Source organism: Mesocricetus auratus, unplaced genomic scaffold, assembly GCF_017639785.1.
Source record: "Mesocricetus auratus isolate SY011 unplaced genomic scaffold, BCM_Maur_2.0 Super-Scaffold_100001, whole genome shotgun sequence".
Lineage (NCBI taxonomy): Eukaryota > Metazoa > Chordata > Mammalia > Rodentia > Cricetidae > Mesocricetus > Mesocricetus auratus.
In genome coordinates this window covers 8,447,969-8,473,336 of record NW_024429187.1, presented here as the reverse complement: position 1 = coordinate 8,473,336, position 25,368 = coordinate 8,447,969, and the positions used below count along the sequence as shown (strand labels likewise).

Here is a 25,368-nt window from a genome sequence, read left to right as displayed (position 1 = left end):
CCACTAAAACATTAAGGTTGGTTCTCTTAGCAAAAACCCTAGTGCAGATAAAAGAAAATTCAAAATTTGGGTTATCTGACTGCCAATATCATAATTTCTGGGGAACTCATAATTTTAAAGTTAAAATACAACTTTGCTATACACCAAAATCAATAACCTAAGTTTGACTCATTTTAACTAGCAAATATTCCAAATTAGATGACTAGTAGTTGTTATCATTGTATCTAAAGTTAGCTTATGCTTAATCTTTTCCATAGTAACAGAGTGATCTCCCTAATTCCTTCAGAAAGCACAAGAAATAAATAACGTTTAGATCATGAAACTTTAGTAATTATTGGTTAAGGGAGCCCCAGTTTGAGAACAGTAAAAGAGAATTATGAATAAACCCATTGATGTTATTACATTCCTCCCTAGGACAGAAATCCCCCACCTTCTTCATATATATATATATATATATATATATATATATATATATATATGTGTGTGTGTGTGTGTGTGTGTGTGTGTGCGCTTATATATGAGTTTTCAAATTTCACTTATTGTCAAAAGAGTAGGTATGTTGATTTACTTGTGACTTTCAATTTCCATTCTATTTTTATAGAAAACAACTGAGAAGATTAAATTTTAAAACAGAGAAATAAAACAATTTTTCCCAGTAAGTGATGAAAAATGAAAGAGCTTCTGATTTTTTCCCCCTATCTACAGAAATCAATGGCTGGAAGCAAAGAAAAGAAAATTGTCAAGTTTGTTCTGCATTCCCCTGCTCAGGCTCTGCTGGGAGAGCGGCTCTGCATCAAATACAGCATATTGCTCTCCAAACGGGAAATCTCTTAGCCATCATTTTCCCTTTGCTCAAGGATAAGCTCTGATGGCCAAATACGGAGAAGGGACTGTGCCTTACTCGGGGAGGGCCAGCGATGAGAATTGCTTCTGAATCTGGCTGTGAAGTCTGGAAAACTGCTCAAATGACTTTCTGGTTAGGCTTTTCCTGTTGTCCCTGAGTGTCACCTCGATCAGGTACAGCTGCAGATAAACAGGCAAAAATCAATAGATGGAGATAAAACTTGCCATAGGTTCTAAAATGGGCTTTTAATAAATTAAGCAAAGAATGAAGCTTTCTGTTAAAAAAATTATCGTCAGAGCCAAAGGGTACAATTTGTAACACCATGATTACCTATAAACAAAATGTTTGAAGGGCCCATAATTTAATGTTCTGGCAATATTGCCTAATATCTGCTGTCCTTTCTTGCAGACACTTTAATTAGCTCTCGATTTATAGTGTACCACACGGTAGGGACAGTTCCCTCTGATGGTTCTCCACTAATAACTCTGGTTGTTATGATACTTCTTAAGACATCTCCTTAATGGCATCTCTCCACTTGTAACAGATTTTCAATTTGCACAGCAAAACTCACCATGCTTTAACAGCCACGTAGAGCGGACCCTGTGGTGCAGATTTAGACTTACGTTGTTGTGCGTCTTGCTGAGCCCTAATATTGTGACTCTCTGAATTGTCCTGTTTTTCTGCAGAATGCGGGATTCCCGGGGAAGAGTCTGAGGGGCAGGTTTGGCAAGGCTTAGGGCTGGCATCTGTGCCAGTGTGTGGATCAGGTTATTCAGCTTAACTGGGAAACACTCCAGACTTTCCTTTATTTTCCTAGAGAAGTGGAAAAGAAGACAGTGAGGAATACTCCCTCTCTCAACTGGCTTTGTTTATAAACTGACTATGTTTGTCAGATGTGCGGGTGTTTGGAAGGGAGAGAAGAAAATTTATATATACAAACCCCATCTACTAAATATTGTGTTCCTAAGTATTAAGTTCACATCTGGAAGTAATTAGGAAGTATAGAAGATACTCTTTTGGTAAGGTGGAAAACATCATCATATTCTGACAATTTTTAGATGTTTGTTTTGAACCAGTGAGATAACTCAGCAGGTAATGAATGGTGCTTGCTGTTGAGCCTGAGTACCTGAGTTTGATCCTAGTGGGTGTCCTCTGACTTTTGCATGAGTTCTGGGAGCACAGAAGTGAGCACACACACACACACACACACACACACACACACACACACACACACACCACCACCACGGGGAGGAGAGAGAGAGAGAGACAGAGAGACAGAGAGACAGAGAGACAGACAGACAGACTAGTGTCACATCTGTAATCCTAACATTGGGGAAAAGAAGACAGAGAAGGGCAAGGGAGATATAGACATAGACACACACACAGACACAGATACACACACACACATACACACACAGAGACACACACACACAGATACACATAAACACACAGACACATGCAAAATAAATAAATACAATTATTTTGTTTCATATTTTTAGAGATTCTGATGTTAAACAAGTTAATCGTAGCTAATAATCATTTAAAGTATTTTCACATATCTGGAAATTAAACCTAGGAAGTGAGATAGGGCAAGAGCTGCCTAACACCAGGTGTGCACAATCTGTAGTCCACTTGTGATCCAACACAAAGTCACAAACATACAACATTGGGAGATAACTTTTGGTAACGCCTGCGTTTGGTTCTGCAGCATGAACTCTGTGAATGATATCATGTGGCGATGTCCAAAGGTTGAACATGCCAAGCCATTCTTTCCCTTCTCTTCTCTATAAAGGATTTTGAAAACTGTTGATCAAATTTTCATTGTTTACTTTTATTTTATCTCTTTATTCCTCTACAAGTTTCCTTAGAAAAATTCAGTACATTGTAACAATGTATCTAACGATTAAGTACTTTTATGAACTATATGGTATTCTATAGTGCTTTTTCTTTTTGGATTATTTTGATTTTGGTATTTTATCCTGAAAGCATATTTTTAGTGTTCTAATGATACAACGATCTCTTAACATAAAGTTCTTGTCCTTTCTTTTATGATATTTTCTATTTATTCCCTTCTAAGAGCAATATTGATATTTGCTAGCTTCCTTTAGCTCTGTTCTCTCTTCCCCAGAATGGCTGGCAGTATAAACCCATCATTAATAGAAAGTAAGTAGCATGCTCCTTCTTTACATTTCCCAGTTTCCATTGACATTTTTTTCAAAGATTTGATTTTTTTTATATTTGTGTGTGTGTGTGTGTGTTTGTGTATACTGTAGGATTTTACAACGGATATGAATGACATTACTTTCTATCCCATAGAAATATATAAATGCTTCTAGATTTTATTAAATTTCTTCTTTCCATTGTGGTGACAAATAAGGCTTTCGGTTTAATTGCTTAGTGACTGTTCAAATATTTATCTTGTAATCATTTGTGTGAACTCTTATCTGAAATTCTGTTCTTGTTAATCCCTTGGGATTGTTTTAATTGTTCCCTTGCTCAACAGGGAACAGAACACTATCACATAGTTTCACTCTCAGTGAGGAGGCTTCCTGTTTCCCCTGACAACAGGAATGCTTCTAATTTTTCACTTTCAGAAGTATGATATTTATCTACATTTCCTTTCATTGTGAGCTTGCTAATGATTTTTGACATGAATAGATATAATCAAGCATGAAATTTCTGGGTTGGCATGCATCAACATTATCATACAATGGCCCCTTTAGAACCAATCCACCAGGTCCTCGATGATAACAATGTACTTCAGCCATGTTTGATAATTTCCCCTAAATTTAGCAATATTCACACTCATTCATCTTTTTTAGTTGCTAGCTCCTTTTGGATAAGTTTCAAAATTTCCCATTATTATGCATAAATCGATGTTAAATTTTGCTAAAATAGGAGCAGCGGTTCCTCCGGCAGCATCAGGTAAACAGGCCGGCTTCCCAGACTGTGTTCCAGTGCTTGCAGATCGCCTGGGAACTTCACAGAGCTCCCAATCCCGGCAGGAGCCAAGCACCCCAGACTCCAGGTCTTCTCTCCCACCAACGAGACCAGGAAACCAGAGGAGGCTGGGAGACCAGGGGAGTAGCTGTTCCAGATCAGGTACAACAGGATCCAGCATATGGTCCAGGGGACCAGGTAGGAGGCTAAGCGCCCCAGATTCCTGTTCTTCTCCACCCACGGGACCAGCATTTGCACAAGGAATAGAAGAACCACCAGATTATTGGACTTGCTAGCACCCACCAAAAAGGGAACTCTGGTCCCCAGACCAGTAAGGGGCTCTTTCTGCACCCACTAGAAGAAGAGATGGGAAAGAGACAATACAAAAACACACTCAGCAACAGAAAAACAAATATGACACCGCCAGATTCTAGAGACTCCACACCAGCAAGACCCCAACATTCCAATGCGAATGAAGCAGAAGAGAACGACCTTAAAAGCAGTTTCATGAAAATGATAGAGGCCCTAAAAGAGGATATAGGAAAATCCCTCAAAGAAATGGAAGAAAAAACAAACCAAAAAATGCAAGAAATGGAAGAAAAAACAAACCAAAAAATGCAAGAATTGGAAGAAAAAACAAACCAAAAAAAGGCAGGAAATGGAAGAAGAAACGAAGCAAAAAATGCAAGAAATGGAAGAAAAAACAAAGCAAAAAATGCAAGAATTGGAAGAAGAAACATACCAAAAAAGGCAGGAAATGGAAGAAGAAACAAAGCAAAAAATGCAAGAAATGGTAGAAAAACAAAGCAAAAAATGAAAAAAATGGAAGAAGAAACAAAGCACAAAATGCGAGAAATGGAACAAAAAGCAAACCAAAAAATGCAAGAAATGGAAGAAAGAACAAACCAAAAAATTCATAAAAGGCAACAAATGGACGAAAAGGTAAACAGAAAATTGCAAGAAGCAATGCAAACACTGCAAGGGTTGAAAACTGAAATAGAGACATTAAAAAAAATACAATCTGAAGAAAGGCAGAAAAATAGAAAAGCTGAACAAACAGTCAGGCTCTACCGATACAAGCATTACCAACAGAATAGAAGAGATGGAAGAGAGAATCTCAAGTGTTGAAGATACACTAGGAGAAATGGATTTATCAACCAAAGAAAACCTTAAATCCAACAAATCCGTAACACAAAACATCCAGGAAATATGGGACACCATGAAAAGACCAAACCTAAGAATAATAGGTATAGAAGAAGGAGAAGAAATCCACCTCAAAGGGGCAGAAGGCATATTCAACAAAATCATAGAAGAAAACTTTCCCAACCTTAAGAAAGACATGCCAATGAAGGTACAAGAAGCCTACAGAACACCAAATAGAGTGGACCACAAAAAAATTCCCTCGCCACATAATAATCAAGACCCCAAACATACAGAATAAAGAAAGAATATTAAGAGCAGCTAAGGAAAAAGGTCAAGTAACATATAAAGGCAGACCTATCAGAATTACACCTGATTTCTCCATGGAAACTCTGAAAGCCAGAAGGTCCTGGATAGATATTCTACCTACACTAAGAGACCATGGATGCCAGCCCAGACTACTATACCCGGCAAAGCTCTCAATCACTATAGATGGAGAAAACAAGATATTCCATGACAAAACTAGATTCAAGAAATATGTGTCCACTAACCCAGCCCTACAGAAAATTTTGGAAGGAAAACTCCAACCCAAGGAAGCTAACTACAACCAGAAAAACATAGGCATTAGAGAATCCCTCTCTACCAACAGCCAAAAGAACAAAGGGGTGAAATTCCACACATAATTCCACCAACAACAACCATTGCAAATCGAAGAAGGATGAGCAATCAATGGTCATTAATATCCCTCAATATTAATGGCCTTAACTCACTCATAAAAAGACACAGACTAGCAGAATGAATTCGAAGACAGAACCCTTCCTTCTGCTGCATACAAGAAACACACCTCACCCTCAAAGACAGACATTACCTGAGAGTTAAAGGTTGGGAAAAATTTTTCAATCAAATGGACCCAAGAAACAAGCAGGGGTAGCAATCCTAATATCCAACAAACTGGACTTTAAAATAAAATCAATCAAAAGAGATGAAGGAGGCCATTACATACTCATCACAGGTGAAACCCACCAAGATGAAGTGTCTATCCTGAACATCTATGCCCCAAATACAAAGGCATCCACATTCGTTAAAGAAACATTATTAGAACTTAAATCTCATCCAAAGCCCCACACAGTTATAGTGGGAGATTTCAACACACCACTCTCACCACTAGACAGGAATACCAGACAGAAACTCAACAAAGAAGCAAAGGGTCTAATAGAAGTAATGACCCAACTGGGATTAACAGATATCTATAGAACATTTCATCCACATAAAAAAGAATATACCTTCTTCTCACCACCACATGGAACTTTCTCAAAAATCGACCACATACTTGGCAACATATCAAATCTCAGCAGCTACAAAATAACTGCTGGAATAACTTCATGCATCTTATCAGACCACCATGCTTTAAAATTAGAATTCAACAACAACACAAATTGCAGAAAACCTACAAACTCATGGAAATTGAATAATGCTCAACTGCACCATCTCTGGGTCAAAGAGGAAATAAAAAAAGAAATTAAAGACTTCCTCGAATTCAATGGGAACGAAGACACAACATACCCAAACCTATGGGACACTTGGAAAGCAGTGCTATGGGGGAAGTTCATAGCACTAAGTGCTCACATGAAGAAACAGGAGGATAGTTATACCAGAGAATTAACATCACAGCTGAAAGCTCTAGAACACAAAGAAGCAAACTCCCCCAGGAGGAGTAGACGCCAGGAAATAATCAAATTGAGGGCTGAAATCAATAAAGTAGAAACCAGGAAAACAATACAAAGAATCAATGCAACGAAGAGTTGGTTCTTTGAGAAAATCAACAAGATAGACAAACCTTTGTCCAAACTTACCAAACAGCAGAGAGTGAACACGCAAATTAACAAAATCAGAAATGAAAAGGGGGACATAACAACAGACTCTGAGGAAATCCAGAGAATCATTAGGTCATACTTTGAAAACCTGTACTCCACAAAATTCAAAAAATTAAAGGAAATGGATGACTTCCTGGATAGCTATCACTTGCCAAAACTAAATCAAGAACAGATAAGCAATTTAAATAGACCTATAACCCCTATGGAAATAGAAGCAGTCATCAAAAGTCTCCCAACCAAAAAAAGTCCAGGTCCAGATGGCCTCAGTGCAGAATTCTACCAGAAATTCAAAGAACAGCTTATACCAATTCTTCTCAAAGTGTTCCACACAATAGAAGCAGAAGGGTCTTTGCCAAACTCTATGAGGCTTCAATAACCTTGCTCCCCAAGCCACACAAAGATACAACTAAGAAAGACAACTTCAGACCAATATCCCTCATGAACATTGATGCAAAAATACTCAAAAAATACTGGCAAATCGGATCCAAGAACACATCAAAACAATCCTTCACCACGATCAAGTAGGTTTCATCCCAGGGATGCAGGGATGGTTCAACATACGAAAATCCATCAACTTAATCCACCATATAAACAAGCTGAAAAACAAAAATCACATGATCATCTCACTAGATGCTGAAAAAGCCTTTGACAAAATCCAACACCCCTTCATGATAAAGGTCTTGGAGAGATCTGGGATAACAGGGACATACTTAAACATAATAAAAGCTATATACAGTAAACCAACAGCCAACATCAAACTAAATGGACAGAAACTCAACGCAATTCCTCTAAAATCAGGAACAAAACAAGGCTGTCCACTCTCTCCATACCTTTTCAACATGGTACTTGAAGTTCTAGCTATTGCCATACGACAACAAAGGGGGATCAAGGGGATACAAATTGGGAAGGAAGAGGTCAAACTTTCACTGTTTGCAGACGATATGATAGTTTACATCAATGACCCAAAGAACTCTACCAGGGAACTCTTACAGCTGATTAACACCTTCAGCAAAGTGGCAGGCTACAAGATCAACTCAAGAAAATCAGTAGCCCTACTATATACAGATGATAAAAGGGCTGAAAAAGAAATCAGAGAAACATCACCCTTTACAATTGCCACAAACAACATAAAATACCTTGGGGTAACGCTAACCAAACAAGTGAAAGACCTGTATCGTAAGAACTTTGAATCTTTAAGGAAAGAAATTAAAGAAGCCCTCAGAAAATGGAAAGATCTCCCATGCTCTTGGATAGGTAGGATCAATGTAATAAAAATGGCAATCCTGCCAAAAGCAATCTACAGATTCAATGCAATCCCCATTAAAATCCCAGCATAATTCTTCACAGACCTTGAAAGAACAATAATCAATTTTGTATGGAAAAACAAAAGACCCCGGATAGCCAAAACAACACTGTTCAACAAGGCAATGTCCGGAGGCATCACCATCCCTGACCTCAAGCTATATTATAGAGCTATAGTCCTGAAAACAGCTTGGTATTGGCACAAAAATAGACAGGTAGACCAATGGAATTGAATTGAAAACCCAGGTATTAACCCACACACATACGAACATCTGATCTTTGACAAAGAAGCTAAAAATATACAATGGAATAAAGAAAGCATCTTCAACAAATGGTGCTGGCATAACTGGAGACTGGCATGTAGAAGAATGCGGATCGATGTTTATTGCCATGCACAAAACTTAAGTCCAAATGGATCAAAGACCTCAATATAAATCCAGCCACAATGAACCTCTTAGAAGAGAAAGTGGGTAGTACCCTTGAACAAATTGGTACAGGAGACAGCTTCCTGAACATAACACCAGTAGCACAGACAGTGAGCTCAACAATTAATAAATGGGACCTACTGAAACTGAGAAGCTTCTGTAAGGCAAAGGACACAGTCAGCAAGACAAAAAGGCAGCCCACAGAATAGGAAAAAATATTCACTAATCCCACATCTGACAGAGGGTTGATCTCCAAAACTTACAAAGAACTCAAGAAGCAAGTCTCCAAAACATCAAAGGACCCAATTAAAAAGTGGGCTGCAGAACTAAATAGAGAGTTTTCAATAGAGGAGTCTAAAATGGCTGAGAGGCACTTGAGAAAGTGCTCAACATCCTTAGCCATCCAGGAAATGCAAATCAAAACAACTCTGAGATACCATCTCACTCCTGTCAGAATGGCTAAAATCAAAAACACCAATGACAATTTATGCTGGAGAGGATGTGGTAAAAGGGGGACACTCCTCCATTGCTGGTGGGAGTGCCAATTGGTTCAGCCACTTTGGAAATCAGTATGGAGATTCCTCAGAAAAATGGGAATAAACCTATCACAAGACCCAGCAACTCCACTCTTAGGCATATATCCAAAAGATGCCCATTCATACAACAAAGATGTCTGTTCCACTATGTTCATAGCAGCTTTATTTGTAATAGCCAGAACGTGGAAGCAACCTAGATGTCCCTCAACCGAAGAGTGGATAGAGAAAATGTGGTACATCTACACAATGGAGTACTATTCAGCAGAAAAATGTAATGGAATCATGAGATTCGCAGGCAAATGGATGACACTAGAAGAAACCATCCTGAGTGAGGTAACCCAGTCACAAAAAGAGAAACATGGCATGTACTCTCTCATATATGGATTTTAGACATAGATCTGGGGAGTGCCAGCCTACAATCCTATGGCCAGAGAGTCTGGGCAACAGAAACTTCATTTAGTGGCTCATCCAAGAAGAGGCAGACTCCCTTGGTTGAGTACTGAGCTGAACTCAAGAAAGCCAGTAACAGAGAGGGAGGACTGATGATCAAAGGGATTAAGACTGGGCTGGTTTAACCCCCAGAAACAGCTGACCAGACAAAGGTTAACTCTTGAATCCCAGGCATCAGCCTGGGAATCCAGAATGGGACTGATCAAGACCCCTGAATCTGGGTGTCAGTGAGGAGGCCTAGGTAATCTATTGAGCCTTGGGCAGCAGATCAGTACCCATCCCAAGTATACACATGGACTCTGGACTCCCATAGAACAATGTGAAGGTGCACTCTCACCCTGAACTCTTGGGGAAGGGTCTAGGCCCTGCCCTATATGAAATGACAGACTATGGACACCCCCATGGAGGGCCTCATCCTCCCTGGGGGAATGAGGGGATAACGGGGGAGGGGTTTGGAGGGAGGGCACGGGAGGAGTGGAGGGAAAGGGAGAGGGACCTGGAACTGACTTGTGAAGCAACCTTGTCTCTTATCTAAATTTAAACTGGAAAATAAAATAAAAGAAAAAAATTGCTAAAATAGTAAAATACAGCTCTGGTCCCCGTTCCTCATTTCCACACTAGTCATTATTTTTGATGATATTCTTGGAACTTACAAATCCATGAGAGCATTGACTTTAAAGACAGGAAAATAGCGGTAACAGTATGAGTATATTACCAGTCGTTATTTATGAGTGTTTGTCCATTCTTTCATCGGTTCATCGATCCAGCCAATGCTCACGGAGGCACGTTGATGTGCTGGCGTGGCAGGCTCCAAAGGGTGAGGCTGCTCACTCAGCCCTCACAACAGTGACCGCGAACCCTCCATCTTAAGCTCTGATGCTCAGCCCTCACAACAGTGACCGCGAACCCTCCATCTTAAGCTCTGATGAGCTCACTTCCCACTTCCCTCCTGTGTGGGCGAAGGTACCCTGCTCTCACATTGTGCAGGGCTTAAAAGTCTTAGGAAACCGGGGCCCTGTGAGTGGTTTTTGCTTTCTTTAATGTGTGTCTCATGTATGTAGGTGCCCTTGGAGGCCAGAAGAGGGCATCTGATCACCTGCAGCAGGACTTACAGGTAAGACTGAGCCTCTAGATCTGGATCCTGGAAACTGAACTGTGTTCTCTGGAAGAGCAGTAAGTGGTCTTAACTACAGAGCTGTCCCTTCAGTCCCTTGCCCCGTGGTTCTCAGGCAAATTTTCACTTCTTCTTACAGGTGCCATGTCACACATTGCCACTAAATATCACCTATCCAGGAGTTGGCCTTGACAATAGTAGTATTCTAGAATGTATATATATTGTATGTATGTATATGTGTATGTATGTATGTATATAATACACACATATACACACGTTATCAGACACACACACACACACACACACACACACACACACACACACAGTGACCAGCTCTAGGACTTACTCTGTTTAATGGTACTATTAACAGGAGCATATGAAGAATAGCTTTTTGGCTTGGATAATAGTAACGGGGGGAGCTCATGCATGTGAGACAGGCACTCTACTACAGGACTATGTCTCTAACCTTTATGCAGAGTATTTCTTATACCAAAGATCCAAAGCTACAGCCAGAAGAATCCCGGCTCTGAGTAAAACCCCAGGCACTCCTGATGAAGAATATCTAACTCCCCTTGTAGTCACAGCTCTGTGTACTGGGGCACACGGGTGATGGAGCCAATCAGAGCTTTGCCCTCAGGAAGTCTATGTCCTTTGGCAAGTACCTCACTAAATGTTTGGTGATAATCTTCTTATCCATCAGAAAGGCAGCAAAATTATTTTCTCTGTGGATAAAAAGAAAATCCAAGAGAGATTCAATGCCACCAAAAAAAAAAACCCAATGTAATCAAGGAAGTTGTAATCAAAGAGTCCCACTCATATTTCTCTGATTCCCAAGTCCTAAGTCTGTTTATGAATTTTTGATAATGGAAAATAAAAACCTTTCAATTTTGTTTTACTGAGGAAAATAATCCACTAGGTTTAGTGTGGAATTCCCTGGTGTGGTAAATGCTGTAAAATGTTCAAGCTTTGATTTTTACTCAGGAATAGCCTGTAGGCAGAACTAAAAAAACCTAACGAATAGTTCCAGCAACTTGAAGAGATCAATAATCACTACATTTCTTAAACTTTAGGCCCCATCTTTTTGTTTGATTGATTGACTGTTGCTTCTGTTTTGCGGACCTAGACTGTGCTCAAACTTAAGCACCTCCTGCTTCAAGACCCAGAGTGCTAGGATTGCAAGTGTGTGCTATTATACCCCATACATTCTATCTTAAAATATATGTATCTTGTGTTCACAGTAAATGTGTAGTTTCACATAACGTTATATATTCATGGTTTAGTTTTCTTCACCTCAGAAACAACTGCCTCCAAAAGGTGCCTTTGGAATGTATGCATGGGTAGGTGCCAAATCTCTAGCTCTGATTTTCATAGCAACTTCTGGAACATGGCAAATTACTTTTTAAGTTAAATATTATATTTTTGCACATCTATTGTATAGGTATATATATATATGTACTATACATACATATGCACATCATGCATATCTGCATATGTCTGTGGTATACATGTCTATGTGTGTGAATGTCTATCTCTCTGTGTGTGAGGGTCAGAGACCATGTGTGTGCATGTCATTTGCATGTGTGTGTGAGGGTCAGATACCAGCACTTGATGTCTTCTTCAACTGTTTCAGCCTTTTGTGACCAAGTCTCACTGACCATGGGGTTTGCCAATTTGGTCACCTTGCCATCAGGCCCAAGAAGTATCTTCCTGGTTCTGACTTCCTGGTGCTTGTATACAATTGCATACTACCACAACCAGCTTTTACATGGATGCTATGGCTTGGAATTCAGTTCCTCATGCTTGGACAAAACTGAGTCACCTCTTCAGTGCGAGAAACACCTAATTTTGCAAACACATTTACATGTATGAGGAAAACCTTTTCACTCCAGATAAGCCACAGTGGCTGCTGGGGAGTGTTTCTTTCAGGGTGTGAACCAGAGCGATGAGTAAGACCCTCAAGCGACCCCGGGGAGTTTCTATGTGAGCAAGTTTCTTTTCACAGTTTAAATTGTTTATATGCTTCAGTGACTTGACAGAGCATATGTCATCCTGACCAATTTCTTTAATAATTACAGGGAAATATTTCTACAAAGATTGTCTGTGAAGACTTTGTGAGAGTTACTCGTGTTTCTACTTACAGTGTAATTTTTTTTTGTAAATGTAAGGGTTTTAAGTTACTCAGACTCACCAAGAACAAATTTTTCCTTCATCTAAACTGTAGGCTCCATTTCATTTAAAGGATTCTGGTGTGTGTAATAAATACATTATTGTACTATTTTTTTTGCATTTGGGTGTTGATTGTGCAACTTTCCGCATTGCTCAGCAGTTCAGGGGAATGACAAATTGATGCAGCTTTGTCATAATTTCTTTGTCCCACAAGGAAAAGCAATAATCCAGCATTCAATTTGTAACTTCTGAAATGTCTGGCTAGCATTTTCTTATACTTGTGGCATATAAAGTATACCATTACACAATTCCCATTTTACTATATTTGCAAATATAATAAATTATATATATATATAATATATTTTATTATATATGTCCAAAATATTCAAACACATATTTTAAGCAAAATGATATTATTTAAAACTGTATTCTACAAGAACAGTGGTTAAGAGAGATGGTTACTCTTGCAAAGGACCTGGGTTTCTTTCTCAGAGCCCACAGCAGGTCACTCTCAACAGCCCATAGCTACAGTTCAGGGGATCTGACACGGCCTTCTGCATCCTCACACGCTTGGTACCCATAGATACACTCAGGCAAGCACACGCAGAGAATTTAAAGCATGTACTCAACAAGTAATTGTTGCAATACATTCTGTGTGCATAACAAAAGATGAATTTTATTCAAAGTGTCTTGCTGTGGCCTTGATCTGCTCCTCCTCCTGCTTCAGCCTTCTGATGGCTGGGAACACTTTTGTTTTTGAAAACTCAACATGAAGATGTATCAAAGAGAACTCCGAATAACTGGTTGCACATGTATGCAATGTATTTGTGTACATATGAAACAAAATTTAATGTTTTATCCTTTGAATAAAGTGTCATGTTAATTCTTATGGACTTGACAGTTGCCCACATAGCTTGGGAATCATGGCCGCAAGCATGTAGATATTTTCTTTACAATGGTCTTTGCAGTAATCTGGAGACACTGATGCTAACGAGCATTTATATTTGTCCAGCATAGTCATCCTCAGTAGGAGCTACACACAGGATTTCTTTTTCATATTATTTGGCACACTTGTATGCTGCAAAAGTCACCTGTTAGAGAAAGATCAACTTTGTTCCGCTGAGCTCTCTCGCTCTGTTTACAGGCTTAACATCATCCCCAAAGGTTGGGAGCCCGAGTTCTTGCATCTACGGAGTATACTTGGTGATTAAAGCATGCTATGTCTCAGGGATAAAAATCATTAGAAGTAGTATATTACTGTGCAACACCCCCACTACTACCAACTAAATAAGGAAATGGTTGCGTACGCGTCCAAAAGGCAGCTAACAGCCCATGGAAAGAAACAAGGAAATCAAGTGTATAAACGATTGGTTTGGTGGAATCTGAGTCTTGGTAAACTCCCTTCATGTCCTGTAAGAATGCTACCACGTGACTGTCAGAGTAGCTAGAGCTGTTGCATCTGCGTCCTCCTCGTCTTCATCTTCCTCCTCTCCCCCTTATTCTTAGCCCCCTCTGTCTTTTAGAATTTCTAAAAATCTTTTAATTTTTATTTTGCGAATTTCATATGAGTACTATGCTCATGTCACCCCTCTCTCTCCTTCCTCTAATTCTTCCTCCACACAACCTTACTCCTTTCCAAATCCATGGCCTTTCATTCTTTACATATTATTGTGATACATACATGTATCTAAATTTATCAATACAACATACTCAGTTCATTCAGCATTACTTATATGTGTTCAGGGATGACCTCTTGCAATTGGATAACTGTAGCACAAATAACAGAAACCCAGAAAAAGATATTGGGGATCAAACTGATGATCAGAAATGCCACTAGAGTTCTCACCTCTACCAATGCTCTGATCAAAGGGGCAGTCATGTCCTCGGATTGCACCTCCAAACTGCACTGCTCCTCAGACTGCCTAGCCTGCAATGTGTTCCTGTCCCCTCCTGCCTTACATTTCTCTCTTCACCCAGTCTTATCTCTCCTTTCTGGGATTAAAGGTGTGATCTCTGTTTCTCTTTTAGAGTGATTTACTCTTATGTAGTCCAGGGTGACATTGAACTCACAGAGATCCATTTACCTCTGTCTCCCGAGTGCTGGGATTAAAGGTGTGGCCACCACTGTCTGTCTTCTACTGCTAACTAGTGGCTTAGTGTGTGTGGCTAACTAGTGGCTTTGCTCTGCATTCTGATCTTGAGGCAAGGTTTATTTGTGAGATTACAAATAACATCTGACTACACATAACCTATCAGTACTTATCCCTGGAGGAGACTGATTCTTCCTTTCCCCCTTACCATGATTTGCCTCTATGTTTTCCAGGAGTAAAGCTGGAGAATTCCCCCATCCACACTAGCATGTCAGTTGGTATTCTCATGTTGATGTTGTGTTTAGGCAAGCACACTGCTGAGATTTCCTGCCTGAAGCTTCCCTGCCACATACAGAAGACACTCTCTCATGGCAGACATAGAAAGATAATCTTAGATGTCTTTGCTGTTTTCCAACTTGACATTTCAGGTTTTTAGAATGAATAGCACAGACTTGGTGAGTCCTAAGTAAATGTCACAAGGGGTTCCTGACTGAATATAAACAAGAATCTCAGACTCCTTTGCCCAACTATGAAAGGCTTATTATTATACCTTCTCGTGTAAAAACTGGTCAGATCTGTGCAAATAGAGTGGAGAACCCGGGAGATGGCCCTGGAGAACCCAGGAGAGGGCCCACTCTGACTACAGAGTAGTATACCAGTAAAAGGACAGCACTGAACCATATCCTCAGTGCCAGGCTTCTTTACTGATGATACAGAAATTAATTGTTATGCACAAAAACATAGGAAAATAAATCTGACATGCAACAATAGAGATTCAATGGCAATAGATGGTGTCATAATTGAAGTTAAAGAACTCTTTAAAATGTGAAAATACGTGTTTAGAATCAATGGTAAGTCACTTTCACACTGTTGCTTGTTAAGTCTCTAGAATAGGCAGTTCCGTGAATTGCACGGGCTTCTGTTGCCCATGAAGCACAGAGCCACTGTGTAGGTGACAGTCATTGTGAACCACTGTCATCTGGGATACTCCTTTTCTTCAATCGTGATTTTTTTTGTACTGTTAGTAGGCACGTTAAACTTTTCAAGTACATTTTGCCTTTAGACTCAGTATTCCACAAAATTCCAAATACCGCTTTTATTACTCAACAGCTAATTTTATCCTGACTTGACATTTAGGCATATTGGGCAAATTGTCAGAGATGTTCCTACTAGAGTGGTTTAGACCAGCAACTGTGCTATCGCACATCATTCCAAATGTGGGAAGTACATACTTTGTAAAAGCTTTTATACTTGCTGCTGAAGAATAAAAATAAAAAACAAGCAAGGGTTCAGAAAATTAGTGGGGTTTGAGTTGTAATGATATTAAAAATCCATGAAGGACTTCCACAGTGATGGGAGGAATTCTGAGAATACTCTTCGACTTTGTTTTCTGGGTTTAAGAAAAGTTGAGCACCTTGGTCATTACTTTCTCCAAGTTCTGTTTTCCTCCATGTGAGTGTGCATGTCTGTAAGTGTTGGCCGTTAAGCTAAGATAAAGGAGACCTTGATCCTTATTTTTGGAATGAAACAGTTTACATTATGATAATTTGTAAGACACTGGGTAAGAATTTAAATGTAATGATAAAGGAACTCAGGAATCTATAGCCCCATACAATGTTCTTTTGCTCAGTTCTGGGGAGAAAACAGTTACAAAAGCATGGGACTATGTTTGGATGCCTTTAGGCATGCAGTCTTATCATTTGGCCATGAGATAAAGGGAGAAGGAAGGAGACACAACATTTTCTGTGTTATGTCTGGAGCTGTGGGCTGCTCAGGGGACTGTGGCTAAGATGTGAGGCCAGGTGCGAGCTCCTTAGAGGCTGACAACATCTCCATCTTCTTCAGAATCATCTCTTCTGCTGCCACCACATTTCTTCCACACAACGGTCCCAACGCTGTCCTTTCAAGTGACAAGCTGAAAGAAATGACTCTGTGCTCGTAACAGGACCCACGCAATGAGCTCCATAGAAACTCATATAGAGCACCTGTCCAGTAAGAATAAAGTATTTAAGTATTTAAATATTTAAGTATTTAAGCGAATCTGGTGTCTCTCTGGGACTTATACCAGAGAATGTAAGGGAATCACTAGTTTATCATGGCAAACAAGATAAACAAAGAAAGCCTACTTCCAGGTGACACCAGATAGGTCCTGTTGGTTTCTGACACTGTTGTGGAATGAAACAGTTTACATTATGGCAATTTGTAAATTACTGTTTGAGTCTGTGCATGTCATTTATCTTTCAAAGGTCAGATTTATTTTTCTTTGAAGTTGAAGTTTTGCATTGCTTCAAGTTAGCTTTTAGTTGAAGAACAGTAGATTGTATGGTATCTGAATGGCAGAATCTGCATGCCAGGTCCAAGGGGTCTCTGGGTATCATGGACAATTTCTCCTCTCACTTTTTCAGAGGAAAATGGATGCTGTGAAAATCACTGTCTAGATGTGGGAGGGTAGGTGGGCGGTGGAATCTATACTTACCACTCTGGTCCATCTGCGAAGAAGGTTATCTGTTTCTAAGGACAGCTAAACAGAGGGTTGAGAGTGATTGACAATTCTGAAATAACCCGTTTGGACAGGATTTTAATGGATGGTTTTCTTTGTTGCCTCACAGTGGGCTTCACGGAGATATTCCATGAAAGCATCAATTTGCAGGGGCCTGAGTCATGATACTTTCTTGGTTCCACTCAGCTGCACTCCTCCTCAAGAAGGGGTAGGATGGAGTTGGGGAAGAGAGAGGCGTTGGCAATGATGTGAAGAAAGCCTTGGTGAACAGGAAGCCACTTGGATTTTTCTTTTCCTCTCTATACTCTTAATTGCAATATAATTTTCAGTGCCTAACAGCATGTAATATCCTCAGAAATACTTACAATCATGTCTTGACCTGAATGAACACTCCCAGGGGCTGGGAAGGAATCTGTGTTGCTCATACATTCAGATAGAAGGAGCCAGTGCTGGCTTCCAAGTCTCAGGCATGGTTGAAGGGGAAGGAGCCTCCTGATGCTAACAGTGTAGGGAGGATGTTGGGACTTAGGGTGACCATAAGGGTACACTTCACGAGGCTCAGTCTCCACTCATGCCCTCCCCACAAGCTGTGATCCTGGTGACAGTGAGTGGGTGGATTCCCTTGTCTTATTTTATCTGGAACTTGGTAATTACTTCAGAATAAGCAGGAGCACAAAGGCTTTAAGAATCTCAGAACAAAGGAAGAGAATAAAAGAACATAAACATGGAAGCTGTATGTATCCCTCTCAACTTCAACATATAATTAATGTGTGTGTGTGTGTGTGTGTGTGTGTGTGTGTGTGTGTGTGTGTGTGTGTGTAATGCTCCCCACCAAAGTAACAAATATCCATGATGGCTTCATTACAGGACTTGCTTCTTTCTCCGTGAATAAGCATTTCCTTTTTCAATTCTAAAATTCATGTGATGCTAGAGAAGATGCTAAAAAGGACAATATGATTTATAGGAAAGTACACTTGACCTCTGTGACCTCCACAGCTATAAGTTCAACTAACCATAGGCTAAAAATAGTTTGAAAATATATTTTTTTCTGTACAGAACACAGACAGACATTTCCCTATTGCCACCAGTCTCTGAATAACACAGTAGGTTATGTACTATTTCCATTGTTTTAGTATAAAAGTATCTATATAATAATTAATATATTGCCTATTATAATGTAAGACTATTTATAATTTTGTTTTATTATTATAAAAGTAATCTAGAGATGACCACAGGAAAATAAGAGCATGCTGTAGGTCATGTATACACATTATGTCACAATACGTAAGAGACTTGACCATCTTTGGATCTTGTTATCTTTGGGAAATTCTGGACAAAGTATGTTTTGGGTACTCAAAGATGGTTGTAAAGTGGTACATATAATTTCTAACATTTATTTAAATCGCAAATGCTCTACCTAAGTTGCCTTATTATTTATAATCGACCTAGATTTAAAATAAAAAAAACTAATCTATTCCTTGTTTAAGGATTTAAAGAAGAAATACTGATGCAAATCTTAGAAATTCAAAATATTCAAATAATAGACCATAGGAAACAGTTTTTGTACTGTAAGGAAACACAGGCACAAATGACAGGCATTTCTGGACCTTCTGTATCAAGTTCTCTGTGTTAGATGGTATGCGAACTAGGAAACATCCCTGAGTTGTCCGTCCTAGCCAAAGAACCTGAAGAAGATCTGAATAGACACATGAGATCTAAAAAAAATTGTGTTCTACTGAAACCTCAGGATAAAGTATGCTAGTGAGACTCTTGGGGATTAAGAAAGAATGAATCTTTTATAATTTTGGTTGTGATGCTAGCCTTTAACGACTGTTGTTTAGCTTTGCCTGTCTCAGGGGCCCCTGACTGCAGGACCAGCATCTATCTCTGGTGCATGAACTAGTTTGCTGGAGGCCATCCCTATGGTAGGATGTCATTCTCAGCCTTAATACAGGGGGGAGGGGATTGGTCCTGCTTCAACTTAATTGGCCATGCTTTGTTGACTCCCATGGGAGTGGGATCCCTTACTCTGTGGGAGGAGTGGATGGGCATGGTCTAAGGGGGAGGGAGAGTAGGTGGAAGGAAGAACTGTGGTTGGATTGCAAAACTGAAATTAAAAAAATAAACTAAAAACACATGAAGGACACAAGGTGGGGAAAAAGAAAAGAAAAGAAAACAGTGAATCTCACGGGAGATTTTGCTGAGAAGAAAACAGAGGGATCATTTCAATCCATCTGGGAATGGCGACAAATGACACAAGAAGGAAAGGAACTTCTGGGGAGCTACTGCAGAGGAGTCTGCAAAGGCAGCAAATACATCAGGTTTTGCACAAAAACATCCAAGGAGCTCTTAGAAATGGATGGAGATAGTATTTGGGGGCAAGTGTTTCTATTTTTGCTGAGGTTAGAGGAACTCAGATGTGAGGATTAGTGCCTGGGAAAGGTGAAGGCCATCCTGATTAAACTGCCACCTGGATTATGGAGTGACAGGTGTCTGAGAACCTGCATGTAGAAGAGATGACCCCAAGCCTACAGAGTCCGGGCTGATACTCCACATGCTAGAACATCATCTCCACCCATCACACGGCTGTGTTTCTGGCTGGCTATGTCTTGCAGTTTGTTTCATTTCTCTTGGGTTTTGCTTTACTGATCTAAAGATGTAGTTAGGAATTTTACTACTTCACAGGGGTTTTATGACAATGAAGCTATAAAAAACACAACAGGACCTGCACCATGCAAAGCTCTACCTTGGGTATTTGTTTATTGTGCATAAGCTAGCTTGTTGGAGCCCATTCCCAAGGTTGGGGTGCCATGCTCAGCCTTAATGAGGGGTTAGGGTAGGGCTTGGTCCTTGGTCTCACCAGTTGCAGCTGGGTGTTTCAATTGCACTTACTCTCAAATAGGGCTTGTTCCATGTTCAGATAATCTTGGGAATGGGAAAGTTGGAATATACCCCTGCCCTGATTTACTCAGGAGAAATGTAACCAACCACAGTATTAGTAAAGATGACTTATGCAAGTCACTTTGTAATCACAATAAACAGTACATGAAAAGGGCTTATCCTGTAGACTCATGAGACGAAAAATTAGTGAGTGCTGAAAACCAAGGCTTCATGGGTGATATGTTAGTTGTCTAGAATCTTATGTTTAAGTAGGATTGAAAGTAAGGTCACATGTCCCCTCTAAAAATTTATGATTTATATATGAGTTAAATAGACAAACCTAGGATGAATGTTGCATCATGAAAATTACCTATCCTGGAAAATTTTTCATTGGAGGTCATAGAAAGGGATGAATAAGTTTTGGCAGAGACACTCAGACTAGAAGGGTTGAAAGGAAGATATAGGCAATGGTAAGATGAAGTATTGTTAAACACAGGGATGATGTTTTCTGTTTTACATAACTAGAGGCTGCTTAATCCTGTGTGATGATATATTATTTATGATTTAATAATATTAAAGCCCCTGGAGAGCAAAATGCAAAACTAGTCATAGCCATAGAACCAGGTACTGGTGATGCACACCTTTAATTCCAGCAGCTACACTAGTTAGCCATAGAAACCAGGCTGTGGTGGTACACACCTTTAATCCCAGGACTTGGGAGACAGAGGCAAGCTGATCTATGCTAGTTCCAGGTCACACTAAGCTACCTGAAACTGATCCAGTCTAAATGAGAAACGGCGATCCTAGCACTTGGATCACACAACTTTAATTCCGGCACTAGAGAGGTGGAGACAGGAGTGATACGGCTGGGTTGAGAGAGAAGTATAAGGCATGAGGAGATAGGAACTCAGGGGACTATAGTCTGAAGCCCAGTGGAGAATAGTGCAGTCTGCATTGTACGCTGAGGATTCGTGGAGACAGGATCAGCCCTTCCAGTCTGAGTTAGAGGTAAGAGCTAGCGACTGGCTGCTTTTGCTTTTCTGATCTCAGCTTGCACTACAGTGTCTGCCTCTGGGTTTTTATTATTCATGCGACAATCCTGCAATGGAGAGTGAGTTTAAAACCTGCTTCTCTACAAAGTGGTAGAAGAAAATTCAATTAGAAGAAAAGGACTTCTGCAACTGTGCAATTGCCCTGGCAGAGGTACTGATGTGGGATGTCCTGCAGACTGAGAATTTGCATTGCTTTTTATTGGTTGATAAATAAAGCTGTTTCAGCCAATGTCTGGGAAAAACACGGCTAGGCTAGAAACACAAAGATGCAGAGAGAAGGCAGGCAGAGTCAGGGAGTCACCATGTAGCTCCCGCGGAATCAAGATACCAGGTAACCGCAAGTCAAGAGCCTCACGGAAAGACATGGATTATTAGAAATGGCTTAACTTATAGATGGAGCTAGCAAGTGAGAAGCCTGAGCCATTGGCCAAACAACTATATTTAATATTAGCTTTGGTGTGGTTATTTCATAAGCGGCTACTGGGACCCTTTACCAAGAGATGTGCAAAATATAACTGTCTAATGAAGTCTGTCTGTAGTTTTCCTCCGGCCAGGGTATGATAGCTTTCTCTTCTTTAGTATCTATGTACCGATGTGATAGGAAGAACTGTTCGGCAAAGGCTATACCGTAATTACCCAAATATAGCCATGTGTCAGCTCAAACACAGGCTCTGAAGCCCAGCCACACACTGCCTTCCTTTACATTTTCTGCCTCCCTGCAGGCTGTTCCCGGAGTTTCTACCGTGCCCCTCTGCCATGTCAATAGTTCTGTCTGTCACACCACAGTGCACAGAAAGAAAGGGACTCCACTGATATCCTCTCTTGAAGGAGTAACCTGATGGGAGGTGCTATGTAGGTGCCATATAAGCCCACCTGTTCTACCTATAATTAATAGGACCAGGGGTAGGCGGTTGTTTGGAAGAATGACCTCCTTTGATAGAATCCTTGGAGCTGCCTTCAGCTCCTGGACCTGCAGGGTTTGTGCTGTGAGTTCTGTTCTTTCCAAGGTGAGGCTGGGAGTTTTCCTGGGTGGCTATTGCCATGAGCTGAGATTATGTGAGAACTCCTGAACCCTGAAACCCAGTGTCTATGCTGCTTACGCCATAAAGCTAGTAGTCAATATTTGTGATTTTACTTCTTTTTCCTCTCTCTCCCTGTGAATGCATGCGCATGTATTTAATTAAGAGGTTATTTAGTTTAGTTGTTGCTGCTTTGAGATGGGGTCTTTTACTGTAGCCCAGGCTTACTGGAATTAACTGTCATCTCCAGGCTAACTTTGTTCATGGCGGTCCTCCTGTCTCAGCCTCCTAAGCTGAAGACATTTTTTAAAGAGTGAAAAAGCAAGCAAGTAACCCTCCCACCAGCTTTTCCTAATGAATCTCTAATGATATATTAAAAAATAATAAACAGGTACCAGAAAAGTTCACCTCATCTTAGCAAGGGCTCTGCCAAGCGTTACTTAGCAATATCATCTAGTTTTCAGGGCTGACTCCTGGAAAGATTCCAGAACAGAAAGATGACACTCCATCTTCTTTCTTCTGTGGGTGGCAGGGAAGACCCTCAGTCCTATGCATCTCGGTTTTCTCTTTTGAATCTTTATTGTCACAATCAGCAATGTAAGGATCCTCCTAGCCTATCATTCTTTAATTCTGTCATTGGCCTTAAGTTCTACCACTAGTCAAGCTGCCTGTCTACTGAAGTTCATGAGAAAGAAGTTCCCAATGTGAGTGAGCTTTCCCAGTTGAAGCCTCACTGAACCCCTGCAATGAGATGTTCTTCATTGTGCATGATTTATGGGAATGGAGGAGGACACTCAAACCCAGGAGGGGTTTTCATTTAGCTGATATTTCCAAAGCATAAGTTCTAGTGAAAATAATGCAATATGTGTTGAAAATATTAGTGATTGAGAGAGTCAAATATGAGTCACTCTGGAAAGTCACAGGCAGGAAAGAGTTCTGTCTGCTTTCTTTGACGTTCACTGAATACTTGAAATAGCCTGAGAATTAAACTCTCCATTCAAAAAGAAAATCTCTGTGCACTGTTACAGTATAAAAAAAATCACCATCCTTTGCCCAGAGCCTCGGAATCTATCTGATATTCTCTGCATTCTAGTGAGACTCTTACCTTGAAGTACACCAGTGTTTCCCAGATTTGGTTAATGAAACACAGATTAAAGTTAGGTGCCAGTCACAGGCCTTTGACTAAATATCCCAATATTTGTATTGTCTTGCAGATAAAAGTGGCGGGCTTGTTTCTCTTCATAAATCTCTTTCTCCAAATTGTTTTTCTGGACAGAGTTCAAGTAGAACAACCAATTTATTCATTCCAGCCCTCACTCTTTGCAGTGACCTCTTACTGAGCAATTTACTAGAAAAAGAAGGTGGTAAGCAAACAGTGGCATCTGAGGAGACACTAGCTAAGGCCTTCTGCTTGTAGGCACACACATACTTCTCTGTTTCTGTTCTTTGAAAATGGGAGCACAGATGGTTCTAGATATGTCAGTGTCATACCAATGACTAGTTAACCTGAGATCACCTCAAATGTAGACCATATGTCAACACACATGCACATGTGTAGTTCATCTTACTTGGTAAAATGACTTGTGGCTTCCAGCTCTGTGTCTTGTGGGCGGAGATTGTTATAGACGTATTTTAGGTCTTCGGTTCCACTTAGCTCAGGCAGTCCAGCATGCAACATCTTTGTATCAACAAAACCCAGAACAGAAATGGAAAGAACAAATGCAGACAGAGTCAAGCTTCCCTGGTTCACTCTGGGGATAGACACACGGACATTTACATTTGTTTTAATGTGCATTTCATTTCATCTCTATGAATGGATATAATTTCATGTTTTTAAACCTTGGGTAGTTAATGGTGGGGATAAACAGCAACGGGGACATAAAGAACCATTGCAGCTGGTGACGCGTTTGCACAGTAGCGATTCCATTGTGGTCCTATCATGAAGCTGTGAAGAAAGCATGGCTGCACAACTATTCCCTCATGAGAATTTTTGGACCCACCATTTAAAATCTGTGTGATTTTGAGAAGGCTCCTTGACTCTCTTAAGCCTTCATTTCCTCACATCTTAAGGAGCACAAAATTATCTGACACATTCTTGAATAATCAAAATCTTCTTCATCATATGATGGTTCACAAAATGCAAATTAGATTTGTTTCAAGAGGACAAGGCTGCATTGCAGAAGATGTGGGTAATACGTCCAGGTTAAAGGTACAAGGACACAGTATGAAAGTCAACTCTCGGACTCTACAGCTCTCTCTGTACAATTTCCTCTGCATAAGTGGCAAGTATGCTCATTAAATATTGGTAAAGCAAGGAAATAATTAGGGTTAGATCTGTGTGTTTTTCTCATCTTTAAGAAGATATTGTGTTTACGGTTCACTGTAGAGTTGAGGGATATTATTCATTTTACTTGTAGACAAATTTTTGAGGAAAAGCTTTTTGCTATTATTATTTTTTTCTAAGAAGTAGAAGAAGAAAAGGAGGAAGATATTAGAGGAGATGGAGGAGGAAAAGATATCATCAACACTTCTGTGACTGATATGATAAATATTCTGTCCTAGAATAGAGAAACTCATGCATTGAGAATTTAGTCCTATCAATAAGGATGGAATGTGTGTGTATTGTAATGGAGGATGGATGAAGCCAGAGATATTCCTATGGGAAACAGGGATTCTTGCCATTGTCCTTAGTAGGACTGAAAGACATATGCACATAAGAGACCATGATGTTCTTGGTGTGCTCAGAGAGAATCCCAGCAACACTTCTGGAACACAGACTATCATGTGTCCAAATGTCAAGTAACAGCCACAGAAAGAGACTGAGTAAGAAATTTCAGCAATACTAAAGCATGAAAACATGCATTTCCAAGTCAAGAGCATGCCAGTAGCACGTACAAGAACCAACTGAGAGAAAGATCTCCATGGTTGAAGTTAAAGATGAATGACAAGAGGCCAAAGACAAGGCTGGACTGGGAACTGGTTTGTCATGGAGACATTATTGGGTTTAAATATACATAAGTGGCACTGAAGAGATGA

The 25,368-nt window shown here is 40.1% G+C and overlaps 1 protein-coding gene across 1 annotated transcript in view; it reads right to left on the bottom strand.

Annotated features, from left to right (window-relative positions):
- Nucleotides 1–25,368, bottom strand: part of Pik3c2g (phosphatidylinositol-4-phosphate 3-kinase catalytic subunit type 2 gamma) — a 334,840-nt gene that overhangs the window by 59,623 nt on the left and 249,849 nt on the right. The window contains exons 26-28 of the mRNA XM_040743461.1: nucleotides 23,901–24,010; nucleotides 1,468–1,657; nucleotides 902–1,023 (exon numbers count right to left, since the gene is read on the bottom strand). Coding sequence (XP_040599395.1) covers nucleotides 902–1,023; nucleotides 1,468–1,657; nucleotides 23,901–24,010 — 422 coding nt within the window. The remainder of the gene's footprint in view (nucleotides 1–901; nucleotides 1,024–1,467; nucleotides 1,658–23,900; nucleotides 24,011–25,368) is intronic.